This window comes from Pleurodeles waltl, chromosome 4_1, assembly GCF_031143425.1.
Source record: "Pleurodeles waltl isolate 20211129_DDA chromosome 4_1, aPleWal1.hap1.20221129, whole genome shotgun sequence".
NCBI lineage: Eukaryota > Metazoa > Chordata > Amphibia > Caudata > Salamandridae > Pleurodeles > Pleurodeles waltl.
In genome coordinates this window covers 744234104-744255849 of record NC_090442.1, presented here as the reverse complement: position 1 = coordinate 744255849, position 21746 = coordinate 744234104, and the positions used below count along the sequence as shown (strand labels likewise).

Genomic DNA, 21746 nt, shown 5'->3' with positions numbered 1-21746 from the left:
ACTGCCCGATTTTCGGGCAGTGAAATGCGCGACGGGTGCTACTGCACCCGCTGCACATCAGCATTACCGCCGGCTCAATTACGAGCCGGCGGCAATGTTGATGTGACTTTTCCGCTAGGCCAGCGCAAAAGTCCAAATAGGGAGCCAGCCATACCGCCAGCAATGACGGTATTCTGGCTCCCGCAACCTCGGCGGTCTGCAAGGCAGACCGCCGTGGTTGTAATGACCCCCAAAGTTTCCAAGACACTTCGGTGAATTGGTCATTCATATCCTTAATGCATCTAACACTGCTGGAATTGTACACTTTTTTTAAAGCTGTCAGGTCTGGGTATATGGTATTTACATTAACTGGCAGTATATTTCTGTTGCTATTTTGGTTCTCAATGGCTACCCCTTCTCAACAAAGAAGGGTAATGGGGTTCCAACCAGCCCAGGTGTGTTGTGAGAGCATGACACAGTATTTTGGAGTAGCACTGTTGGGAAACACATGACAAGGACTGGTCATTGTCATTTCGACCATTATTCTGCTGTGTGCAGCCCATCACCCACTGTTTATGGTGCACCTTCAAACATGCACTGGAAGTGTGTCTTGTTCAGCAGCATGTCCTTTCTGTGGACATAAATCTTACGATGTTCTTGATGAGGGTTTTTTGACAGAGTTGTCCCATGAGATTGTGGTTGCTCCATGATGCCTTCTATAAGCCAGCCTTTCTGGATCAAGTGCTGTGGCTCCTGATGCCTCATCTGGTACTGGGTGGAATGCTACCTCCTCTACTATGGTTATGGCTGAGGCAGCGGATCATGTGTGCTACTTGGGCCTTTTAAATAAGGAACTTGTGGATCTATCGTCTGCCGAAGTGTGGTTTATTCTGGATTCAATCTCCACTAATGTATTGGATGTTGGATGACCTCCTGCAGGATTCCATAGACTTTTGGTTTGGCACCCTTTTTTCCCAAAATGATTTTAATTTGACCTTGTTCCTTTGGTTGCTTTGCTTGTCGACTTGGACATTTTATCTTTTTTAATATGCATTTAAATTCTGTAGCACTTTATTAATACTAGTTTTTTTTTTTTATATTTTATGGATTTTATTTTAATTTATATATATGTACTAGGATCATTATTCCTGACCTGACAACGTGAGGGTGTTGTAGTGGCCCTTAAGTGCTGGGTTGGACACTCAGGTTTTAGTTAGTTTAGGGTCTGTGCCTTTAAACACCTGCATATATTTTGTTCATTGTCCTATTATTTAGCAGAGCCTGTTTTTAGTGCATTATTTTATATTTTTAATCAGCTCCCTCCTTCTAGTAAGACGGAGTATGTACTGCATATTTCTATCAACCTTTCACACAACCCACTGCCGGACGTACACATGAAGCACTTCCCAAATGGTGGAGTGCGTAGCCTTTAAGGCTGTGTGTTTCACCATGGGTGACTGCATGTCATCCAGGCAATCCTGTCGGCGTCCAGCTTACCTACTCATATGGCGTCCTCCATTCTTCTTGGTGTTCTTGTTGCGGTGGTCACAATATTTTATTTACGTCGGGTCCCTTCGGGTCTACAGTCTTTCACACCTGCATTCCTGGAAGTCACCGCACCCTGAAAAGACAGAGGACAGAACTGATTGGAAAAATCCTGAAACTCTTCTATTTGGGTAACGCCCTTAAGGCGCAATTGAACAATTACTTAATACTTGTGAACTGATGACTTGAAATATTTTCTCCACTGGATGAATGGAATAACAAACCAAGAGATGTTTGATTAACTTCCTTTTTGTGCAACCTTAATACAAACAACCATTATATTGCATTATATTTGGAACTGACATTATTTAAAGGAGCCTGAATCTGGAAGTCCTCATAAAAAGGATTTAATTTATTTATTTGTATAAATATATATATATATATATATATATATATATATATATATATATATATATATATATATATATATATATGTGATTGTATTATCCCCAATGCTGAGGTTGCTTTATTTTTATGTCTTTTGATAATTCGCAAGTTGCTGATGTTACTCTACACTAGAAGGTTAAATAGGTAGGTGTAAGTAAGACAGTATAACATAGCATTTATGGTTGTTAGGGTAACTAAATATAATGATTATTTACTTTATTGGAGATGCTGTGAATGTGTATTGAAATTTCCATTGCACCAGACAGATGGAAGAATTACCATTAGGTAATCCTAAATTTAGTGCACACAGTAAATAGCATGCTATCATTAATGATCATTCAGTGCTAAAAGATTGTCATTTTTGTTTTGTAGAAGCAGAAGGAGCCCCAGGAGAACCTCAGAAGTCCATAGGGTGGCAGTCTGGTGATGATCTCATCCCACATTGTTATCCCTTCTTCCTGGTGGGTCAGGCTGGGCTGTAATATAGTTGGACTGTTTGACCTACAGGGAAGTTGGAAACTGTCATAATGCCACTTCACTTTACCGAGAACTTTACAGGTGAGAGTCTGACACACGCATTCTGTGCCTTTTCCAAGGCTATTACCTGGAACATAATATGCCAGTTAGGTTGCCATCTCAGGAGGCAGTTCTTGTCCTCGGGACCCATCATGACATTGGGCCTACTTCCATGGACTGTGTAGGGTTTATTATATAAACAACACATAGGCCTAAGGAGGGCAGAGGGAATTCCAGTCATGACCGTCCTGGGACCTGCTTCATACAGCAGCCACATTTGCTGATCCTGACCCTGATACATCAGCTCTCCAAGAGAAGTTTCATCCAGACAACAAGCAGACTCCTGCTATCCACTGCAGGTATGCGGTCGAGGATGCTCCTTTAGAAAGGGACCAGCAAATGGGTTACTACCACTATACTCCCATAAATAGAAGTTAGGCAGGAATCACTAGACTTTCTATAACCATAAAAAATGGTGGGGTTGTTCACCTTTTTCACACTCGTTGTAATGATGATCACTGTATTATGTTTCATTTGCCTTGTTATCACAGCTCTTGCTTTTTTATACTAGGAGGTATTTGCTTCAATAAATATATTGAAATTCAGTTTGCATCTCTTGTCTTGCCTTGGCATGTGTGAGTTACTGAGTAACTGAGCGAAAGAGGTATGATCTGTTTCCATGACTTCCGGGAGGAGGCAGAGTGTCAGGTTGCCACAAATCACTACTTTTTTCTAATTGGTGCTTGACTAAGGTTAACACCCTAGTCAACCAACGACACAGTTTCTAGCAGCAAACAAGAGACAAGGCAGGAGAAGATCCCACATCCTCCTGTGGTTCTCTGGCAGAGTTCTCATCATGCTCTTCGGTGTTTTGTTAAACTGCTCCACCAAACCTTTGGTTTGTTGGTGGCATAGTGTGGAGAAGTGGTATGTCACATCAGCTTGGCCCCACATCTCTCACATTTAAAGGGAGATGAAATTACCGTCTTTGGAAATCTGATCCTAGAATAAATCCCTAGGAGAGTTCCTGCTACCACCTTTGCAGTCATGCTCCTTAGAAGTACAACGTCCAGGCACCTGGTGGCATGATCCACCACAACCAAGATGTATTTGTTGCCTGTCTGTGAGGGGGGCGGTGTCAAGTGGGTCACCAATGTCTATTCCCACCTGCTCAAACGGAACACTTACAACTCGTATTGGTACTAATGGTGCCTTTAGCTTTCCTCCTGTCTTACTACTCATCTGGCAAGCTGGAAAGGTTCTACAGAACCACTGTGCGTTGTTGTTTATCCTGGTATGTAGAACAGATTATCCAACATACCCTTGGTTTCTCTAATCTTTAGGTGTCCTGCTAAATAATAACATGACGATCCTTTGCACTAATGGAACCACTAGTCTCTTGCTATTTCCTGGCTCAGGATTTACTGGCTCATTATAGAGTAGACCATCCTCCTTGCCAACATAGAACCTGATTTAGAGTTTGGCAGACGGGTTACTCCGTCACTAACATGAGAGATATCCTATTGGCTGTATTACGATTCCCGTAGGATAAAATGGGATTGTAGTGCAGTGGACGGGCTATCCGTCACGTTTGTGAAGGAGTAACCCCATCTGCCAAACTCTACATCAGGCCCATAGTGCTTTCCAACGACTCCAATGCTGACCTGATCCTGGGCTTATTTCCAAAGTCCCACAACTGTAGGGCACGCTTCCTGTGGTTTGTGGAAATCTTCCCAGGTAGGTCCTCCAGCAGTTAACGAACCCTGCAGCTCTGGAAGCGACCCAGACTCCAGAAAATGGTCCACTTTGGGATCTGCATCCTCCTCTCCCTCTGGAGCAGAAGCAATGACTTCCATATCCACTACCTTCCCAAAGTCTGCCTTTTCCTGCAAACTAACTTGTCCTGGTCCCTACTAATCAGCGATGATCCAAGCCTCACCCTGAGAATGATGTTTAGCCTGTGCTGTGGTCAAAACAGATGACGCTTTCCAAGCCACACAGACCTCTAGTCCTGGAACCAAGCCGGGACAATTAAATCATTGCCCATTAGACATCTGGCTTCTTGATTTTCCCTTACCCCAGCATCAATCATGTCCGACTTGCCAATAAGCTCAATCTCAAACCGAGAAGTAGATATTCCATGCCCTCTCCACAGGCTATCAAAGCTGTATCATTGGCTCCAGGGAGTATCTCCTCAGGCATGTAAGGTCCTCCCTCTCAACTATAGTGTGGAAGGCTCCAGTATCCCCCAGAGCGGGCACTTTCCTCCCATTGAAACTAACTTTCGGCACAAATTCCATTGTATTAGGATGGATGTGCTTCAGATCATCTAGGCCCCTTTCCCAGGAATCTATAGTTACTAGGTTGAGTGCAATTGATGTACCTTCACCCATGTGTAACATGCTTGCTATCACTGGTGTCACTGAGTCAAGTTCCTTCTCTTGACAGTCTCTCTTGTAATGTCCTACCTTGTGGCACTTAAAGCAAGTCACCACCTTCGACTTAGAAGAGCTTCCTTGCTTTCCCTTCTAAGGATGCTCCTTCCTGGAAATAGCACTACCCTCCATGAGTCCTATGAGAATTACCCTACCCTCCAGTTTGGAGAGTTCTTCTCCCTCTTTGGCTTAGAACCATGCTGCTCCAGCCCTTTGTAAACCCTGTAAGCTAACCATTTATGAGCTAATACTGCAAGTTTTTCTGAACCCCCTCTGTCAGATCAGACAGATATTGCCTAAGTGGGCACACCTCCTTGAGTTGCTCTATCACCGTCAACTGGTTAAAGGAGTAAAAATGATTGGCCTCCATCCCTCTTACCCACTCATTCCAATCATGCAAGACACCATGAATCCAACTCTCAAACGGTACACTACCTGCCCTCTTGCAGTCATGGATTCCTTGAAGCTAGTGAGCTAGCTTCAGCCCAAACCGCCTGAGAGCTTCCTTCATTCACTCATAGGCCATCTGGTCGGCCACAAGCATCCTCCCAATGATGGCTGTCCCTTCTAATGGCATGTCCCCCATTAAGGGAGCTGTCTTAGACCCTTCATTTAAGGCCTGTGCTTTATAAGCTACCTCAAAGGTCACAAACCTTTCCAAAATATCCTGACCTTCCACATACACATGCACAAGATCCTTTGGAACATTGGCCACCAAATGGCCTGAATTGGAAGTAGAGTCACTTACCCCATATGGAGTTGTCATTGCTTCTATCATAAGTTTCACTTTCTCTCAAGGGCTCTCTTTTCCCTTTCCAACTCTCTTTCCTTTTTCCTTCTTTTTATTCTCCCACTCTCTCTGATGTTCCTCCCTTTTCCTCTGTTTCTCCTCCCTTTCTCACAATTTATTTTCCTGGGCCAACTTACGAGGCCAATTCCTCCTGTTTATCCCTCCTCCTCTCCTCTTGTTCCAAGTAGCTAGCGTCAGTTTTTCCCCTCTCAAACTCTCTGCCTTTCTCATCTTCCTCAGCCTCAGTTTTCTGACTTGTTTACTGCAAGTTCAGGGTCTCTGCTAGGCTCAACCCATCAAAGGAATTTTCCTCTGGAATTGGGGACAGTGGTACCCTAGAAATTCAAGGTGGTGTACTCACCCGAGATATTCTGGAAACTAAAGGTCGAGAGTGTCTTGGTGAAACTCTGGAAAATGCATTGACTTTTGTCTGAGATATATCTGTGTTGAAGGGGTTTCTAGAGCCTGACCCTACAGCACCCCCTTCCAGGGTTTCTACCATGCCCTCCTCCCCAGAACCAGCTACAGCCTCCTCCCTATCAGCCAGTATCTCAAACCGATTCATAATTAAATTAGCAAGGACCTCCCTGTCCCTACTCCTGGGAATTCTCCACCCTCTTTCCATACATAAATACTTCATCTGATCTATGGATATGGCGCTGAGGTCAAATCCCAAACTGGTGCTCTCCATTGCCTTTGTGTGTCTCCTTTGTGTGTAGAACAAAATAGACTTATTGCAGTGCTGGAGCAGATTGGAAATGGTAAATGCCACCTCTGTATACTTGTCTCCTAAACGTTAGGTGCCCCATCACTTGACGCCAATTGTCAGAACCTCTTTCCGAAGGCTGCGGGACATGCAGGGATTACTGGTCCCTACCCTGGAGGTTGAGGCCTTTTAGTCCTGGTGTCCTGGTGCCGTAACTACTATTGATCCCAAACAATTGGGCCAAGTACCCCTTCTGCACTTGACTGTCAGTGGTAGCTGTGGTCGAGCTTTCCAGGCTCCCTCAAGGGGAGTGTAGATACAGGTAAGTGACCACGACTCATAACTGAAAGGGCACACAGTACAAACAATAAATCAGTGTCCAGTTAAATAACTGCTTTTACGTGAACACAGGAAGTATTTTATTTCTAACTCTACACATGCAAAGATATGACATTCAGAAGCAACAACACAATCCTCCGTGAGGTCGGAGTTCTAGTAGTTGTCAGGCAAATCCTAGTCTCACCTTCCTTCATGTAACATGTTTGGGGCTATTCTCCATTCTCCGATGGTCGTATCCAGGGAATGCACACTGTCAGGCCATACTCAAGAGTTCCACATTTGAATCTTTGGGATTTTTGTCAAAAGTGTCTGTGGTGCATTTGCACCGTTAGCAGCGAGTCACCTGGGGCCCAACTAGCCCAGTTCACATCTTACCCGCTTTCACATCATGAGGGAATTCAATGGAGGAGTGAGTGCCCTCGGAGCAAGCACCCGTGAGTCCTGCTCAGTTTGGAGAAGTTGGGCTGCTCACAACCCATGCAACAACACCCGGTGGCACAAGCTCTCTCCTGAGCTGTGCTGCCGGAGTCCTTCTCAGTTGTCGAAGCAGCTCCCAAAAAAGTGATATGAGTGTTTGATGTTGTCTATGGCATCTTCAGCAGCCCTCCAGACTGTCAGGTGCAGTTCCTTCAAAGTGCGGGTCCAACCCGCGGGAAGCAGCCTCTGTCTTGCCTTCGAGTAACAACCCAAAACCTTAGTCACATTGGTATCGGCAACCCCTCCTGGCATATGGGGTTGCTGCGGTAATTGGAAAAACACAGGTGCCGACTTTCTTGGTGCAACCACTCGCACTGAGACGGTCACTGGTCCCAGCGATTCAGCAGTAGTATCTTTACCAGTGGTTCCCTCTGCCATACGAGATCACAGCAGTGCAGCATACTGGTTTACCCAGGCTTGCACAGTGCAACACTCTTGCTCAGTCTCCAGCGGCTCTTTCCTGGCATACAGGGTTCACAGAGTCGACATGACACACAGTCAACAACCCGATCAGTTTGCAAACTAACACCTTGCTCAGAGAATCCTCTCCTAGGGCTCCCCTCTAGACCTCTCTCCCTTCAACATTCTCCTCTTCCTCACAGGACACACTGATCTTGGAAAAGAGGCAAGCGCCGTGTCTCAGGTTCCAGAGCAAGTGATTTTGGTGTCTTGCGTGATGTCCCTTCACTCATCAGGGAGGATAGCAGGCCTTTGCCCCAGTCGTGGTCACAGGCAGAAGTCTTGCGGAGCTTCCCATTCTCACACAGCCCATCTGGCTGGTTGGCAGATGACAAATTTTGTGGTCTCAACCTCCCCTTCTTATAGTCCATTTCCAGACACTAAAATCTGATTTATGATCTGAGTCTTTGAAGTTTTATGTTGGGGTTCTGCTACTTTTAGAGTGGGCACCTCTCCTTTTCTTCTTTCCTCATGAAAGGCTGTCACAGCAGGCAACACTCAGAACCTGATTGTCACACAACACAATTTGTGACCAGAGCTCACACCTGGATGTCAGCCACAGTGACATGTGCATTAAAAGGTTAATTCCAGACCACCCAGCCCTCTTTTTGATTTCCTTATCCGCTCCATCTGTCTTCTTGAGATGTGTCCAGGCCCTCCTTCCTTGTGATATATCACTAAATCAAAGGGCAGTTTTTTGAAGTGTAAATGGGGTCTCCTTTTTTCCTCTAGTGTGTGTCCCACCCAGCCCACAGGTATGCAGATACACACAAATCATTCTGGGGGATTTCTCTCCTCCTCATGTCTTCACCAGGCAGGCCTGGGATTCCCAAAATGGAACCCTGGGTCCTCTGTGTATTGTACCATTGCAGGCACACTTTGCAGGTACTTTTCAGCACGCACAAACAACTCCATGCATTGTACCCTTACATGTACACATGCATGTGCATGCATACTCGGTCTGCACGCAATGTTCAGCACTGAAGCTTGTCTTTATTTAATCAGGGTCGCTATTTACAAACACATACACTGCCAGAACACACACTTACCATGCACGTCCTGCACAACACTTCACCCTTCATGTAGTGTACTTCACCCAGGCACACATAAACCCAGCACAAGCTCACACTGCATATGTAATGCACAGCACTACATCTCTTGTGTCATGTATTCCTGACAGGTATACATACACCCAGTACATGCACTAAGCACACATATACTGCACGGTACTGCTCTATCCCTGTACTGTACCCGTCTCAGGCACACATACAGCCAGCGCAGTCACTAGTCCTGCGCTGTTCAGCACTACACATCTACCTGATGTAGGACAAGGATGAGTTAAGAGCACAGCAGCTGAACTTTTAAAAGGTGAGAAAGCCTGTAGGCCTCACTCCAGTGACACAGGGCAAAAAGATTGTGTTCACTGCTACTGATTACTACATGGTATGCTGCCAACACTGTGCTAATGCTGCTTAACTCCTGGTGAAGGCAGTAGCGCACTGGGCTCCTCTGCCGGTCGTACAAAAACGCAATCCATGAGAGTGGCCCATGTCATGGTGCACATGCATGATTCGTGTTTGCAGATGACAAATAAATCAGCATTAGGGATCCAGACAACAGTGCCCTTTCCGTCCCAACGCTCCCTATAAACCTGCATTAGTAGCTAAAAAAAGCATACTTTGACTCTTTTGGTATCTGTGTTGTCCTCAAAATCTTGGGCCACTTCACCTCTTTCTGTGGTACCTTATTTTTAATATGCGCAATCACAGCATCATAGTTTGCTTTAAGCAAAGTAAAAAAGGGTCATTGGTATTCACTATTCTTGTAGGCTCTTGGGTTGGCCAATCTATGGCTCACCTACAGTCCTCCCACAAATACCTCGGAATCACCAGTCAAAGAACAAGTCCAAATCCTTCCACAAGACCTTTGAGATGGTCACAATTCTATCCTTCTTTTTGTGCCACTTATCTGGGTTCTCCCTCAGCTTTGAAAGGCTGTTTGTGAAACAGAAAAGGTCTGTTGAGTCCATGAAACATGCACATATGGTCCTCCCTGTACTTCTCTCAGTGGGGACTGTTTACCTTCTGTCCCATTGACACTCTAGCCTACTGAAGCCATATTTTTCTTTTTCACATTTGACCCTAACTTCTTTGGTCATTGCTCTCTAAATCTTTCTCAATCTCTCTACTCTGATACTATCCACCAATTATTTTATGTGCATCTTCAAACTTCTCACTTTCATCATCTTAAAATACTTGTCACAGCCACTCTGAAATTATTTTGCAAGTTCATTCTTAGTGACAAATAAAACCCTGGCTCTCCAGCCAAAGCTTCAATTTTTGCATATGCCTCCAATGCAATTCTAGCAGCTTCCTTATTCAATTACACAAATTCATTCTCACCATATTGTCTCAGGAAGCCTATCCTAAGATTGCCTTTCAGAATCTCCTGAAACTCTGTTTTAACTGCATCATGTTAATCTTAAGGGGGGCATTTTCTTTAGGCTAAGGTGATACTTCAGATCCTGCCACCGTAATGACACAATCTGTGCAAGATGCATCAGTAGATTTTCTTTTTAGAGATTCTAGCACAAGGTGAACACCTACTCCTGCTGAAGTCTGTGGGGTGCTTATAATTGCTTGTACCGGGGAAGAACTCTCAATGACCTGCATCAGGGGTAAACTTGTGCTTTCTAAAATCTGGGGAGTGCTTGGTGTTTCTTATATCTGAGGGGCACTTTAAACTACTGGTGTGTGTGAAGCACTGGTATCTGTATATATCGATGGTGCACATGGTCTTTCAGGGGGGGCTTTTGTTGTTTCCCCTCCCTCCTCTGGAGCTCCCTGTTGCGTTTGCCTGCAGGCTGTACTAAATTGTAAGGGGATGGTCTGGACCTGAACAAATTGCCCAAAAAGCTATCATCCTCATCACTTTCAGTCCCAGGGTCATTCTCCTGCTTTTTCTTGATACAGGATTTCTACTGTTCTGAAGCTTTATTCACAATCTCAGGGCAGGTACCTACTGCATCAATCATATCCTCACACCAAATTCTTTGTCACTCATTATATTGCACTTCTATCCAATTGAAAACTTAATTTCACATCTGAATCCTATATAACCCACGTTCTTTCTCATTTGCTTCCTGTTCCCAAGAGCTTAAAGCCTCAAAATGTGTGGGTCTGAGCTGAGACGTCCTCTCATGCATGCTCTTTTCTCAGATTCACAAGCCTCCCTATATGGAGAGTGCCATGCAACAGAAACAGCAAGCCCCATCTCTTTTGGTGTAGTGGTGGCATTGTTTATGCCACATACACATATATAACCCCTTCTGCACTTCCATCTCCCAGGCATGTTGTTGATTAATGATTGGATAAATGTTTGGGAAGTCCCAATTCTGGGTGATGTGCTAAAGGAGTACAAACCCATGTGAATCACTGTACTTTAGGTGAGCCATATGGAGGCTGTCCTCACAAATGTGTTTCATAAAAGTCCTACTTTGAATTTTTCTGCATACTAGTACTTCTTTTATTTATTTATTAAATGCTTCTATACACCAACTTAAACTACAACTTTATATCACAACTGCATTAAGCTCAACAAATATAAACAAAATCACACAGTGCAAGCCCTCTTTGTTGCGTCTTGGGTAGCACCCTCAGAAATCAAAGTTAAACATGACAATAATAATGGCCCCTACAAATCAAAGCCACATAATATGTAGACTCAAAATCCGACCAATTCATGACACCACACTCTCGAACTATAAATCCCAGCGTGCACCACTTTTGTTTACATTCTCTCACACTCGAACTCACGCATGATGCTTTTCCCTATTGATACTTACAAAAACAGCTTTAAGAACTCTAGGAGAGGTGCCACATCTTCATACAGCCATCAGGAATTGGGGATTCAGACTGGATTAGGGTCGATTTAAATCACGGGGCAGGACCATTTCAACAATGAAGGCACAGTTTACAGTCTGTAAATCCAGTTTACCTAAAAAGGTCAAGTAAGAGCCATACATGTCCTATCAGCACCATACCGGTCCAGTCCAAACCATCGTCTGCTACCTGAAATTTGTTGTCATGCTCCACCGGTTCTATTTGCGCGAATGATGAACGGGATGCGGAGTTAATCTGTAGAATGTTAGTGCTCCTTGCTGGATTTATTTCTCTTTTGGCATTCTATATGACAGTTAATATTAACATATGAAACCCATTTGTTCTCACTAAAATGACAGACTGAGTAAGCTAAAACCATCAAAGTTCATTTTCAGATTTTTAGTGGTGCAATATATTAAGTAGTATAACTAAATCAATAGATTAGTCAGAATGCAAACTTAGTCAAAGAACATACTGAAGTTCAGGACACAAAATACAAAGTATAAAATGGAAAAGAAAGCCGACATCGATTCGCCTCCTAGTATCAGGGAGTCTAGAACCCTCACACATCCAGAAAGACTAAACAAGGGATTTCACACATTCAGCATACGTGTACATGGTTCCCACCCCTAGGAACAATCCGAATTAAGCAAAGTGAAACAGTTGCAGAAGAAAACATTTCCTAACAAGGAGCTTCTCACGAATTCTACTTGTACTAGGACACAAAATTACATTTTGAAATATTTCTACCAAGACAACTAGGCTAGACGTGGGGCACAAAAAAAATTGCTGTAGCGACAACCACGATCATCATTTTGTATTGTATAATTCCTTAAAATCAAATCAAATAGATTTAATAAAAATATAAAACGCAAATATAAAAAGTAACACGGGTTCAGCGATGTTAATACAAGAACTACGGAATGAAATGGCGGGACACGTTAGTTAAAAAGGCCAGCATACACAAATATAAAACCCAGAAGAGAGCAGCCTTGGCGGGCATGCAAGGGCGTGATATGTGCATACGTAAAGTGCCCAAGTACACAAGCTGTGACACTTGCCAAACAAGGGTACCTAGCGAACGATCAAATGATTACGAGGTGCACTAGACCCCGTCCTAAAAAGCTGTATACCGGCAATGCCAGGCGCAACCAAACTATTCTGATTAATGCCTCGTGAAGGTAAAATGCATAATACACACACGCTATAAAATGCTAAAACCAAAGTATCAGGCCTTGCCTCATCATTCCCATTTTCACTGACGAAGTCTTTTGTTTAAAGTGCCATGTGCTTGTTCAAAGAGTATTTAGTAGTATTTAGTACCACGATGTAATACAAATCACACTAACGTAGGAACCTATGCTACGTCCTTAAATCAAAGTGGAGGAAGCCGAGCATTTAAAGTGCCACATGCAAAGGCAAAAGTGCATTATAGACAGTGCTTTAAATGGAAAAAGAGAACTGCTGGTACTCACCAAATTGACTGGGATGGGTCTTGTAGGGGCGTGGCTTCGAGGTGGCATTTAGTCGCATTTTCTTATTCAATACAATTAATTTTCTTATTCAATGCAAAACACCTTGGTGTCCTTTGGCCAAGTTCGTTCACATATGCAGGGCATGACGGCATTTTTTGCAGTTTTCAATAGTCCGAACTTGTCAAGAGGGCATTAAAGCATTTTACTAGCCATGCAGAAGTTTTACATGAAAGCATACTTTTTTTTAGTTTTTATGGCACGGTGTGATTACATGACTTGTCCAGAATCTCAGGACTGGGATTTTAACTTCAGGTGCTATAAAAAAAATGTATGCTTACATGTAAAACTTGCGTATCTTATTTAAAGCGTTTAATACCCTCCTGCCCAGTGTGTGCAATATATACCTGCTGGGCGCTGCAACAGACAACGGCAAGTGTATTTCAGCGCTGCAGCCTTGCACTCTAATGACAGTGCAACAGTATCAATGTGGGGAGCTCTAGCCATCAGCCCCCATCTTATTCCTGTTGGGCTGCAAGAGTGTAAGGCTGCAGCAGCAACCTACCGCTGGAATATACCCACCGTTGACTGCCAGAGTGCCTCACAGAAACCCTCCTTCTGAAGGCCTCGCACTCAGCAGCACAGTAAGCTGCAGGGACCCCTAACCTAAAGCCCGACCCCAGCTTGCCTCTAGGAGTACCGGTACTCTCTTGACGCAAGGAGAAGTTTTGATACTATAGGGGAGAAAACTGAGAAGTGCTGGTACTCGGTACTTGTGAGTATCGAGCACTGATTATAGGCATGCATAACAGTAAGTGCAAAGTGCCCATTGTTTGAAATTCGAACAGGTGGCAGAGCCAGTTCGTCAGGCAAATAACTGCCCCCCTCGGCGAGCGAGCGTCGTGCAAAAAGTCTTCCTGCGTCTGCGAAGAACTTGCCAATCCGTGCAAGTTCTTATCCCGTTCTGCAGAAATATTGTTCTTAAGCAGACTCACCTCTGATGTAGCAGCAAACATTGTGCGCTATCGACTCAGAATGGTATAAACACAGCCTGCACTGCCCGAGGCCTGCGGGAACATTATTCCAATGGAGCCTACTGGTCCTCAGTATCTTCTCTAAGGCTTGCCTTCCCATAGCAGCTTGCAAATTTGGTTGGCAAGATGTATCTCATGCGATTTGAGAGACCCACTGCGCCCAAAAAGACAAGGTAAAATTCTTGGTAAAGTCATTACCTTGTCTGAGAAAGACACATCCAACATTATTTTACTGAGACATGAAAATTCAAGTTTCTATCCAGGATACAAAGCATTGGTACAAAACGTCACAAGCAGGATGAAGTCTGAGGCCTATACTTGCTAGGTTACTATGAGTTTGATTTCTATTAGTGAAAAGCATTTAATAACAGAAAAACAGCTACATCATTACCACTAACTCAGCACAGCTCTTTTTGCAGAAATCTAACAGTTTTTTGTTAATTTTTTTTGTTTTATTTATGTTTATAGGCATTTCAAACGTTCTTACAGTATCACATTCTATACATTATCTAAGGCATACAGTACACGAAATCGTGTTGCAAAACAGTATTTTTCAGTAGTAATGCCTCACTCGGTATTCTGATGGCTACTTCTGTCACAATCAGCAGAATTACCCACATTTCTAACAATCTTTTTTTCTGGGGATATTCAGCTTGATAGTTTAATTGTAGCATCCCCAGTTTTATAGGTCGATGGTAGCCCTTTTCTAGTGTTATATTATCTTAGTCGCCTCCGCGTGTCACTTAATAAACTTGATCTTTGTTCGTAGCCAAGTAAAATATAGTGGAAACCGGACAGTAACAGTCAACAACTAACCCCAAAAGGGAGAAAAGAAAAAGGGGGAAAACAAAATAGCAAATGGGGGTCTTTCGGGGGGTTAGTATTTGGGACATTCTGCGTGTGAAAGTGGAGGGGGATAGTGGGCTGATGGTATCTTCCTAAATGTGCATGGTGGGTGCAGGTGTGTATATATCAGGTCTTGGTGGGGGAATAGATCTGTAACTGCTATAGCTATTAGATATGTAACTGCTATAGCTATTTACAGTAGGTCAGTGGCACAGTCCGCGCCCCTTGACAGGTGGCACTCAAAATAATGTTCAGAAGAAAGATGTCCTCCAGTTGAGTTGTTTGTACGCATTCCTTTAATTAGTAGCCAAGGGCATAAAAAGAGATTGTTTGAGGATTGATCCATAAATACAGCCAAGTAGTCAGTTGAGCATAGTCTCATATACACAGGGGAATTCGCAAGTTCAGGCTGACTGCGATGTTGTGCAGACCAGATACAAGGACCAGGTTAGTCCAGCTGAAAAAGTTACTTTCTCAAAGTCTGGCACAAAGAGGACAGTTTGTGGTGGCGAAGGCTGGAAGGAGCAAGGAGAGCGCTGCAGAGCGTAGTACCTGTAGCGCAAAGAGCAGGCTGGGCTTCGCAGATGGTTGTCCCTCTAGTGCGAAGGTCTGGTCTGCTGTCGCGGACCTTCATTGCTGGAGCTTCACGTTGGCTGACGATGCTGTAGCGCGAGTACAGATCTTGTGTTGCCAGTTGTGATCGATGTAGTGCGAAGAGTTGAGTTCACTGGAACGTTGGGTTGGCCCCAAGATCTTGTCACAAATGGGCCGGTTCGTGGTTGATAAGAGCCCAAACCATCAAGATTTCTCCTTTTTCTTCAGAAGAGTGCACTCTAATTCCAGCCAGGGATTGATAACCTGGGGAGGCACGTATTGGGGATCAGGAACTCACTCTAGCAGAGGTCAGCAGGGCTCAGGCAGGTGCAGTTGCAGATCAGCTGGGCTGTTGCAGGGAATCCTCTGGAGCTTGTTGTCTTTCTGTAGCTCAAAGCAGTAGGTCAGTTGTCTGAGCAGGAGTCATTCAGGTTAGCCTGGGATGAGGGGATCAGGTCCAGTCTTCCTTCTCAGAGAGCAGGGCAGAACTCAAGCAGCAAAGCAGCCTTCTGGCAGCAGGGCTGCCCTTCACCTGTAATCTACACAGGTCCATGAGGTGTACTGAAGTGTTAGTATGAGAGTCCAGTATTTATACCTGGTGCCAACCTTTGAAGTGGGAGAAACTTCTAGACTTCCCCCTATAGCTAGTTCTTAAATTATCTTCCTTCCCCAGCCCAGGTTCTAAGGGGGCTGGAGTGACAATAGACTGTTGCCAAGTTGTTTGTGAATGTGCTGGAGGCAGCCCGTTTGAAATGGAAGTGGGGCAGGGAACAGATCCGTCCTTCCCATCCAGGAAGGAAGGCCAATCCTGCCAACATTTACTGCCCCTTTTGTCTCATTGTCTTGGAGGAATGAACAAAGGATAACTGCCAACTACACCGTCATGTCACCCCGGACACACGCTGTGGGCACCAAATCACTAGGACAAAAAAACTTTCTAAAAGGAGCATTTTCAGAATTGTGCCTTACAATCTGACTTTACCATGAAAGAGCAATTTAAATTACCATTTATTTGAGTATAAGCATGACATTACTGTCTGGCTTCAATCAATCAGTATCACTTGGAAAACGTACTAAGGTAGCCCAGTGTTATCCAATGGGAGAGATAGGGATTACAGTAGTGAAAAACACATTTAGGAGTTTTTCACTGCTAGGGCATGTAAAATCTAAAAGGACATGCCCAACTTTTTAAATACACTGCACCATGCCATGTGGACTCTTTAGGGCGTACTTTAGGTATAACTTATATGTACTAAATTATCCCCCTCTGTTCCTTAGGGAGCAGCCTCCTATGTATGAAGGCTACAGGTTTCTCTAGTGCTTCCTCATTTAACTGCAATAGCACAGCCGCTATGACATGCTCTGAAGTATCTGTCTGCAATATAAACTCCTTGGAGGGGCCTCGAGTACAGGCACTGTACACATGGCCTCCTTGAGGGTGTCAAAGTTTTTCTGTCAGACCTCTGTCCAGATCACCTTCTTGGGTTGCTTCTTAGAAGTCAGCTTAGGTAAGGAGGCACCTATGTTACCACAGCCCTTAACAAACCTCCTTTAGTAACCAGTGAGGCCCAGGAAGGCCCTCACTTCAGACTGAGTTTTAGGGGTTCCAAGGCCAGGATAGTCTCAATCTTGGCATGGAAGGGGTGCAGCTTGCCCCGCCCAATAGGTGTCTGGGATACTCCACCGATCCCTGTCCTGTATGGCACTAGCGAGTCTTGATAGTCAGGCATGGATATTGCAGAGACTGAAGCAACTTCTGGAAATGAAACAGGTGATCCTCCCAGGTGGAGCTGTAGACAGCTATTTCATCCGGGTAGGCAGCATTAAATGCCTCCATTTCATGATAAGGTGGTGTGTGATGGAAGAGGTCAGACTAGGGTCCAGAGGAGGAGATTTGAATGAATTGCTCAACCTCCGGAAATGTAGGTGAATGGACCGCCTCAAAAGCACAACCCATGGACTGAATGATGTTTATGAACTAAGAGCCATGGCTACTATCTTTTGTAAAGTATAACGTTCTTGCATAATATCTACAACTGACTACACTTCCCCTTAAGTATGGGCTGGCCATTTCTATAACACTTTTGTTACTTTTATATGGCCTCTGGTGTAGCATTTTTGATTGATTGTGACATGCTTCTATGTGGAGGTGTGTGTAAAAAATATTTGTCCTGTAAATTGCGCTTGGTATGGTTTCATGATTCATAAGAGGAAAGCCTGTGCCTTACGTTTGTCTGCACACTATGGGGCATATATATACTTTTTGGTGCAAAACTGCACTAACTCAGTTTTGCACCAAAAAGTTTAGAACCGACTTGCACCATTCCTGAGCACCAGCCAGGTGCCATATTTATGTAATGGCGCAAGCCGGTGAAAAGGGTGGGCTAGCATTTAAAAAAGTTGACGTTAGCCGGATGGGGCTGGCAGTATGGGAGAAGGGGGTGTTGCACCAAAAAATTACGTTAGGCTGGTTAGAGTAAATACAGATGACCCTAACCAGCTTAGCGTCATTTTCTGATGCAAAACCATTCATACCACATGACTCCTGTCTTAGAAAAAACAGGAGTCATGCTCACCACCCCAATGGCCAGCACAGGGGACCAGTGCCATCCAGGGGGCCCGAGATGGGCCCCCGTTGGCACTTTAAATAAAAAAAATAATGACTTACCTCCACTTACCTGGGATGGGGTTCCCCATCCTCCAGTGTCCCTCTGGTGTGGGGGGGGGGTGTTACTGGGGCTTGAGGAGGGCACCTGTGGACCCATTCCCTGGTGTTTAACCATTGAAATGGGTCCACAGGTCCCGTAACGCCTGGTCTGACCCAGGCATTAAATAATGGGGGGCAAAGCGAGTGTTGCCCCATTATTTAGCCCCTCCTCCCTTCCGTGCGTCATTTTAGCATGGGGAGATAAATATGAGGCTATGGAGTTACACCATTTTTTAGATGGGAACGCCTACCTTGCATTTCATTGTTGCAAGGTAGGTTCACGCATTAAAAAATGGTACTTACTCCGATATTTTGACGTTAGACTGGAATAACGTCAAAATATAAATATGGAGTTCGTTTTGCACTGCATTTGCGTAAAAAAAAATGACACTAATTCGATGCAAACAGGGTATAAATATGCTCCTAAGTATGGCTTCTGGTCTGAGATACACACTGTATGAGCCCTTGAGTTTTATCATTATTTGATGGTTGTGTGGCCCAGGAGAGGCTGAGGGTATCATTCTGGGTTGAGCCGGGTAGTGTACTACTCACATGATCCTTTGAAAAGATAGGTCAATTATGTACTGAACACCAGGTATTAGTTGCATTGTATGGATGCGTAAAGTAATTAGCAACAAGCATGTTTTCCAGGGTGGTCTTTTCACAGGTTACATTGAGAATAGATACTGAGTGAGCACGTGCTATCCTCCCAAGACGGCGCCCATGAGTAACTGTCTAGTCATTCTCTACTTATGGCCCAACCACTGCACATCTATCCTCATCCAATTTCTGTTGCACTTGGAGAGGCGGTGACTTGACAGCACACACAGTTGGCTGGAGCTGTTGCTTAGAAGTGAATTCTATGATGGATTCCTTAATCTTCTCTGATTTTATATGTGTTTCACACCTCTAAAGTGCACCGGGAGATATGGGGTTCCCAGGGTGGGTTGCTCAGTTCAACTATAGCCTCTGAGTTGAACTGCACTATAACTAATGATGTACCACAGTATGATTCACCACTACATTCTCTTGTGATTTGGTATCTACACTAAAATAATTTTATAGTGCATTATACATATTGGTGGTGCCTTGTACACTTTGGTGGCACTGGCTTCTGGATTCACCGCCTGCTTGACTGTTGTTGCACACGATGTATCTGGTGGTCTGCTTTACGGCTCTCTATTAGGTCACAAACTAGAATATGATACTAAGTGACACATGCTGATTGTGTTACAGAGATGAATTTGGATACCTAGATATGGGACTTCATTCTAGGCAAATTACATACGACTTGTGAGGTATGTGCTGTTCCATTTAGACTATTAGGTAGCTGTTAGACCTGACAGCCTTAGGGTGGTCACCCCTAACTTTTTGCCTGCCTCCCTCAACTTTTTGGAAACTGTTTTTGCTGGTTTTAGGACTCTGAAGACTTTGCCACTGCTATCCAGTGCTAAAGTGCATATGCTCTCTCCTTCAAAACATGGTGACATTGGTTCATACCCAATTGGCTTATTTAATCTACTTGTAAGTCTCTAGTAAAGTGCACTACATGTGCCCAAGGCCTGTAGATTAAATACTACTTGTGGACCTTCAGCACTGATTGAGCCACCCACATAAGTAGCCCTTAACCATGCCTCAGGCCTGCCACTGCAAGGCCTCTGTGTGCAGTTTCACTGCCACTTCGACTTGGCATTTAAAAGTACTTTCCAAGCCTTAAAATCCCTTTTTTCTACATATAAGTCACCCCTAAGGTAGGCCCTAGTTAACCCATAGGGCAGGGTGCTATGTAGGTAAAAGGCAGAACATGTACCCGTGTAGTTTATATGTCCTGGTAGTGTAAAACTCTTAAATTCATTTTACACTGCTATGAGGCCTGCTCCTTTCATAGGCTAACACTAGGGCCACCCTCATATACTGTTTGAGTGGTAGATTCTGATCTGAGAGGAGTAAAAAGGTCATATTTAGTATGGCCAGAATGGTAATACAGAATCCCTCTGACTGGTGAAGTTGGATTTAATATTACTGTTTAAGAAATGCCACTTTCAGAAAGTGAGCATTTCTCTGCACTTAAACCTTCCATGCCTTACAATCTATGTCTGGCTGGATTAGTTGATAGCTCCCTTGTGCATTTCACTGAGAGAACCCCAAACACAGGATGCTCAGTCACACCTGCACAGTGGCCTGCCTTCTCACAATGGACTGCCAAACCCCCTATTGGGACCCTGGCAGACAGAATGGAACTGAAATGGAACCTTGTGCACATCTAAGCCACTCTTTGAAGTCTTCCCCACTTCAAAGGCACATTTGGGTATTGAAACAGGGCCTCTGACCCTACCAACTCAGACACTTCTTGACAAGACAACTCCTGGGAAAGAAACTGTGACCCAGAACCTGCAACCTGCCAAGAGAAGCTGCCTGGCTGCCTCAAAGATTCACCTGCACTGCTTTGTTTTAAAGGATTGCTGCCTTGCTATTGCCCTGCTGCCTTACAGGCCTTTGGCTCTTCTGAGAAGTGCTCTCCAAGGGGTTGGATTGAGCTTGCCTCATGTTGCTGAAGTCTCAGGGCCAAAAAGACTTCACTTCCTGCACAGAAATCCTTGTGTGCCGAAAGTTCGACGCACAGCCTGCTGGAAACTACATACAGCCTGCACCGTGATGAGAAAATCGCCCCACAGCCAAACCGGAATGAAGCAGCCCACCTTCCCAAGTGAAGATCAACGCAGCACCTGCGTTGCGACCAGAAATTCGCTGCATAGCCCACTGGATCGACACACAGCCAAACCAGAAAGATGCAGCACGACTCTCGGATGGAGAATCGACACGTCGCCTGCCATGCGACAGAAATCCGATGCAATGTGCTACTGGAACGACGCAAGCCTGTGACTTTGCCCTGCACACCCAGGATTTTCACGCATCGCCCCTGGGTGCAACGAAGATCCCTGCACCGCAGAGAGGAACACGACCACCCACCGAAGAAACAACGCAAGTCCCGTGTTGCAGGAAAAGAAATGACACATCATCTGTGGGCGCCGGAAAATCTGACGCACACCCTCTCTTTTTTCATGCAACCTCCTCCTCTGCGATCTCCGTGCGTGTAATTTTTGACGCACACCAGGTTCTTTGACAAACCAAGCATTACCTGTTGATTTCTTATCGAAAGACTATTTTACAACTTCTGAAATTCATATTTCAACATGTACGTTTTGCAAATCTTGATCATTTTGACCTTATTTGATTCAGATAAATATTTTATATTTTTCTAAACCTGTGTGGTGTAGTTTTGTGGTGTTAATACTGTGTTATTGCATGATTTATTGCACAAATACTTTACACATTGTCTTCTAAGTTAAGCCTGACTGCTCAGTGCCAAGCTTCCAGAGGGTGGGCACAGCATAATTTGGATTGTGTGTGACTCACCCTGACTAGAGTGAGGGTCCTTGCTTGGACAGGGGGTAACCTGACTGCCAACCAAAAACCCCATTTCTAACAGTAGCGCACGGTAATAATACACGAATGCGGTTAATGGACACTGTCATACATTACATTTTAGGTGCCCGGTCAGATGGTGTTCTGGCCTGA

General features: G+C 44.5%; 1 protein-coding gene across 1 annotated transcript in view; it reads right to left on the bottom strand.

The window, feature by feature from the left end:
- Window positions 1-1474: 1474 nt before the first annotated feature.
- Window positions 1475-21746, bottom strand: part of LOC138288112 (NACHT, LRR and PYD domains-containing protein 1 homolog) — a 524384-nt gene continuing 504112 nt past the window's right edge. Inside the window, exon 7 of the mRNA XM_069229359.1 lies at window positions 1475-1600. Coding sequence (XP_069085460.1) covers window positions 1591-1600 — 10 coding nt within the window. The 3' untranslated portion in view covers window positions 1475-1590. The remainder of the gene's footprint in view (window positions 1601-21746) is intronic.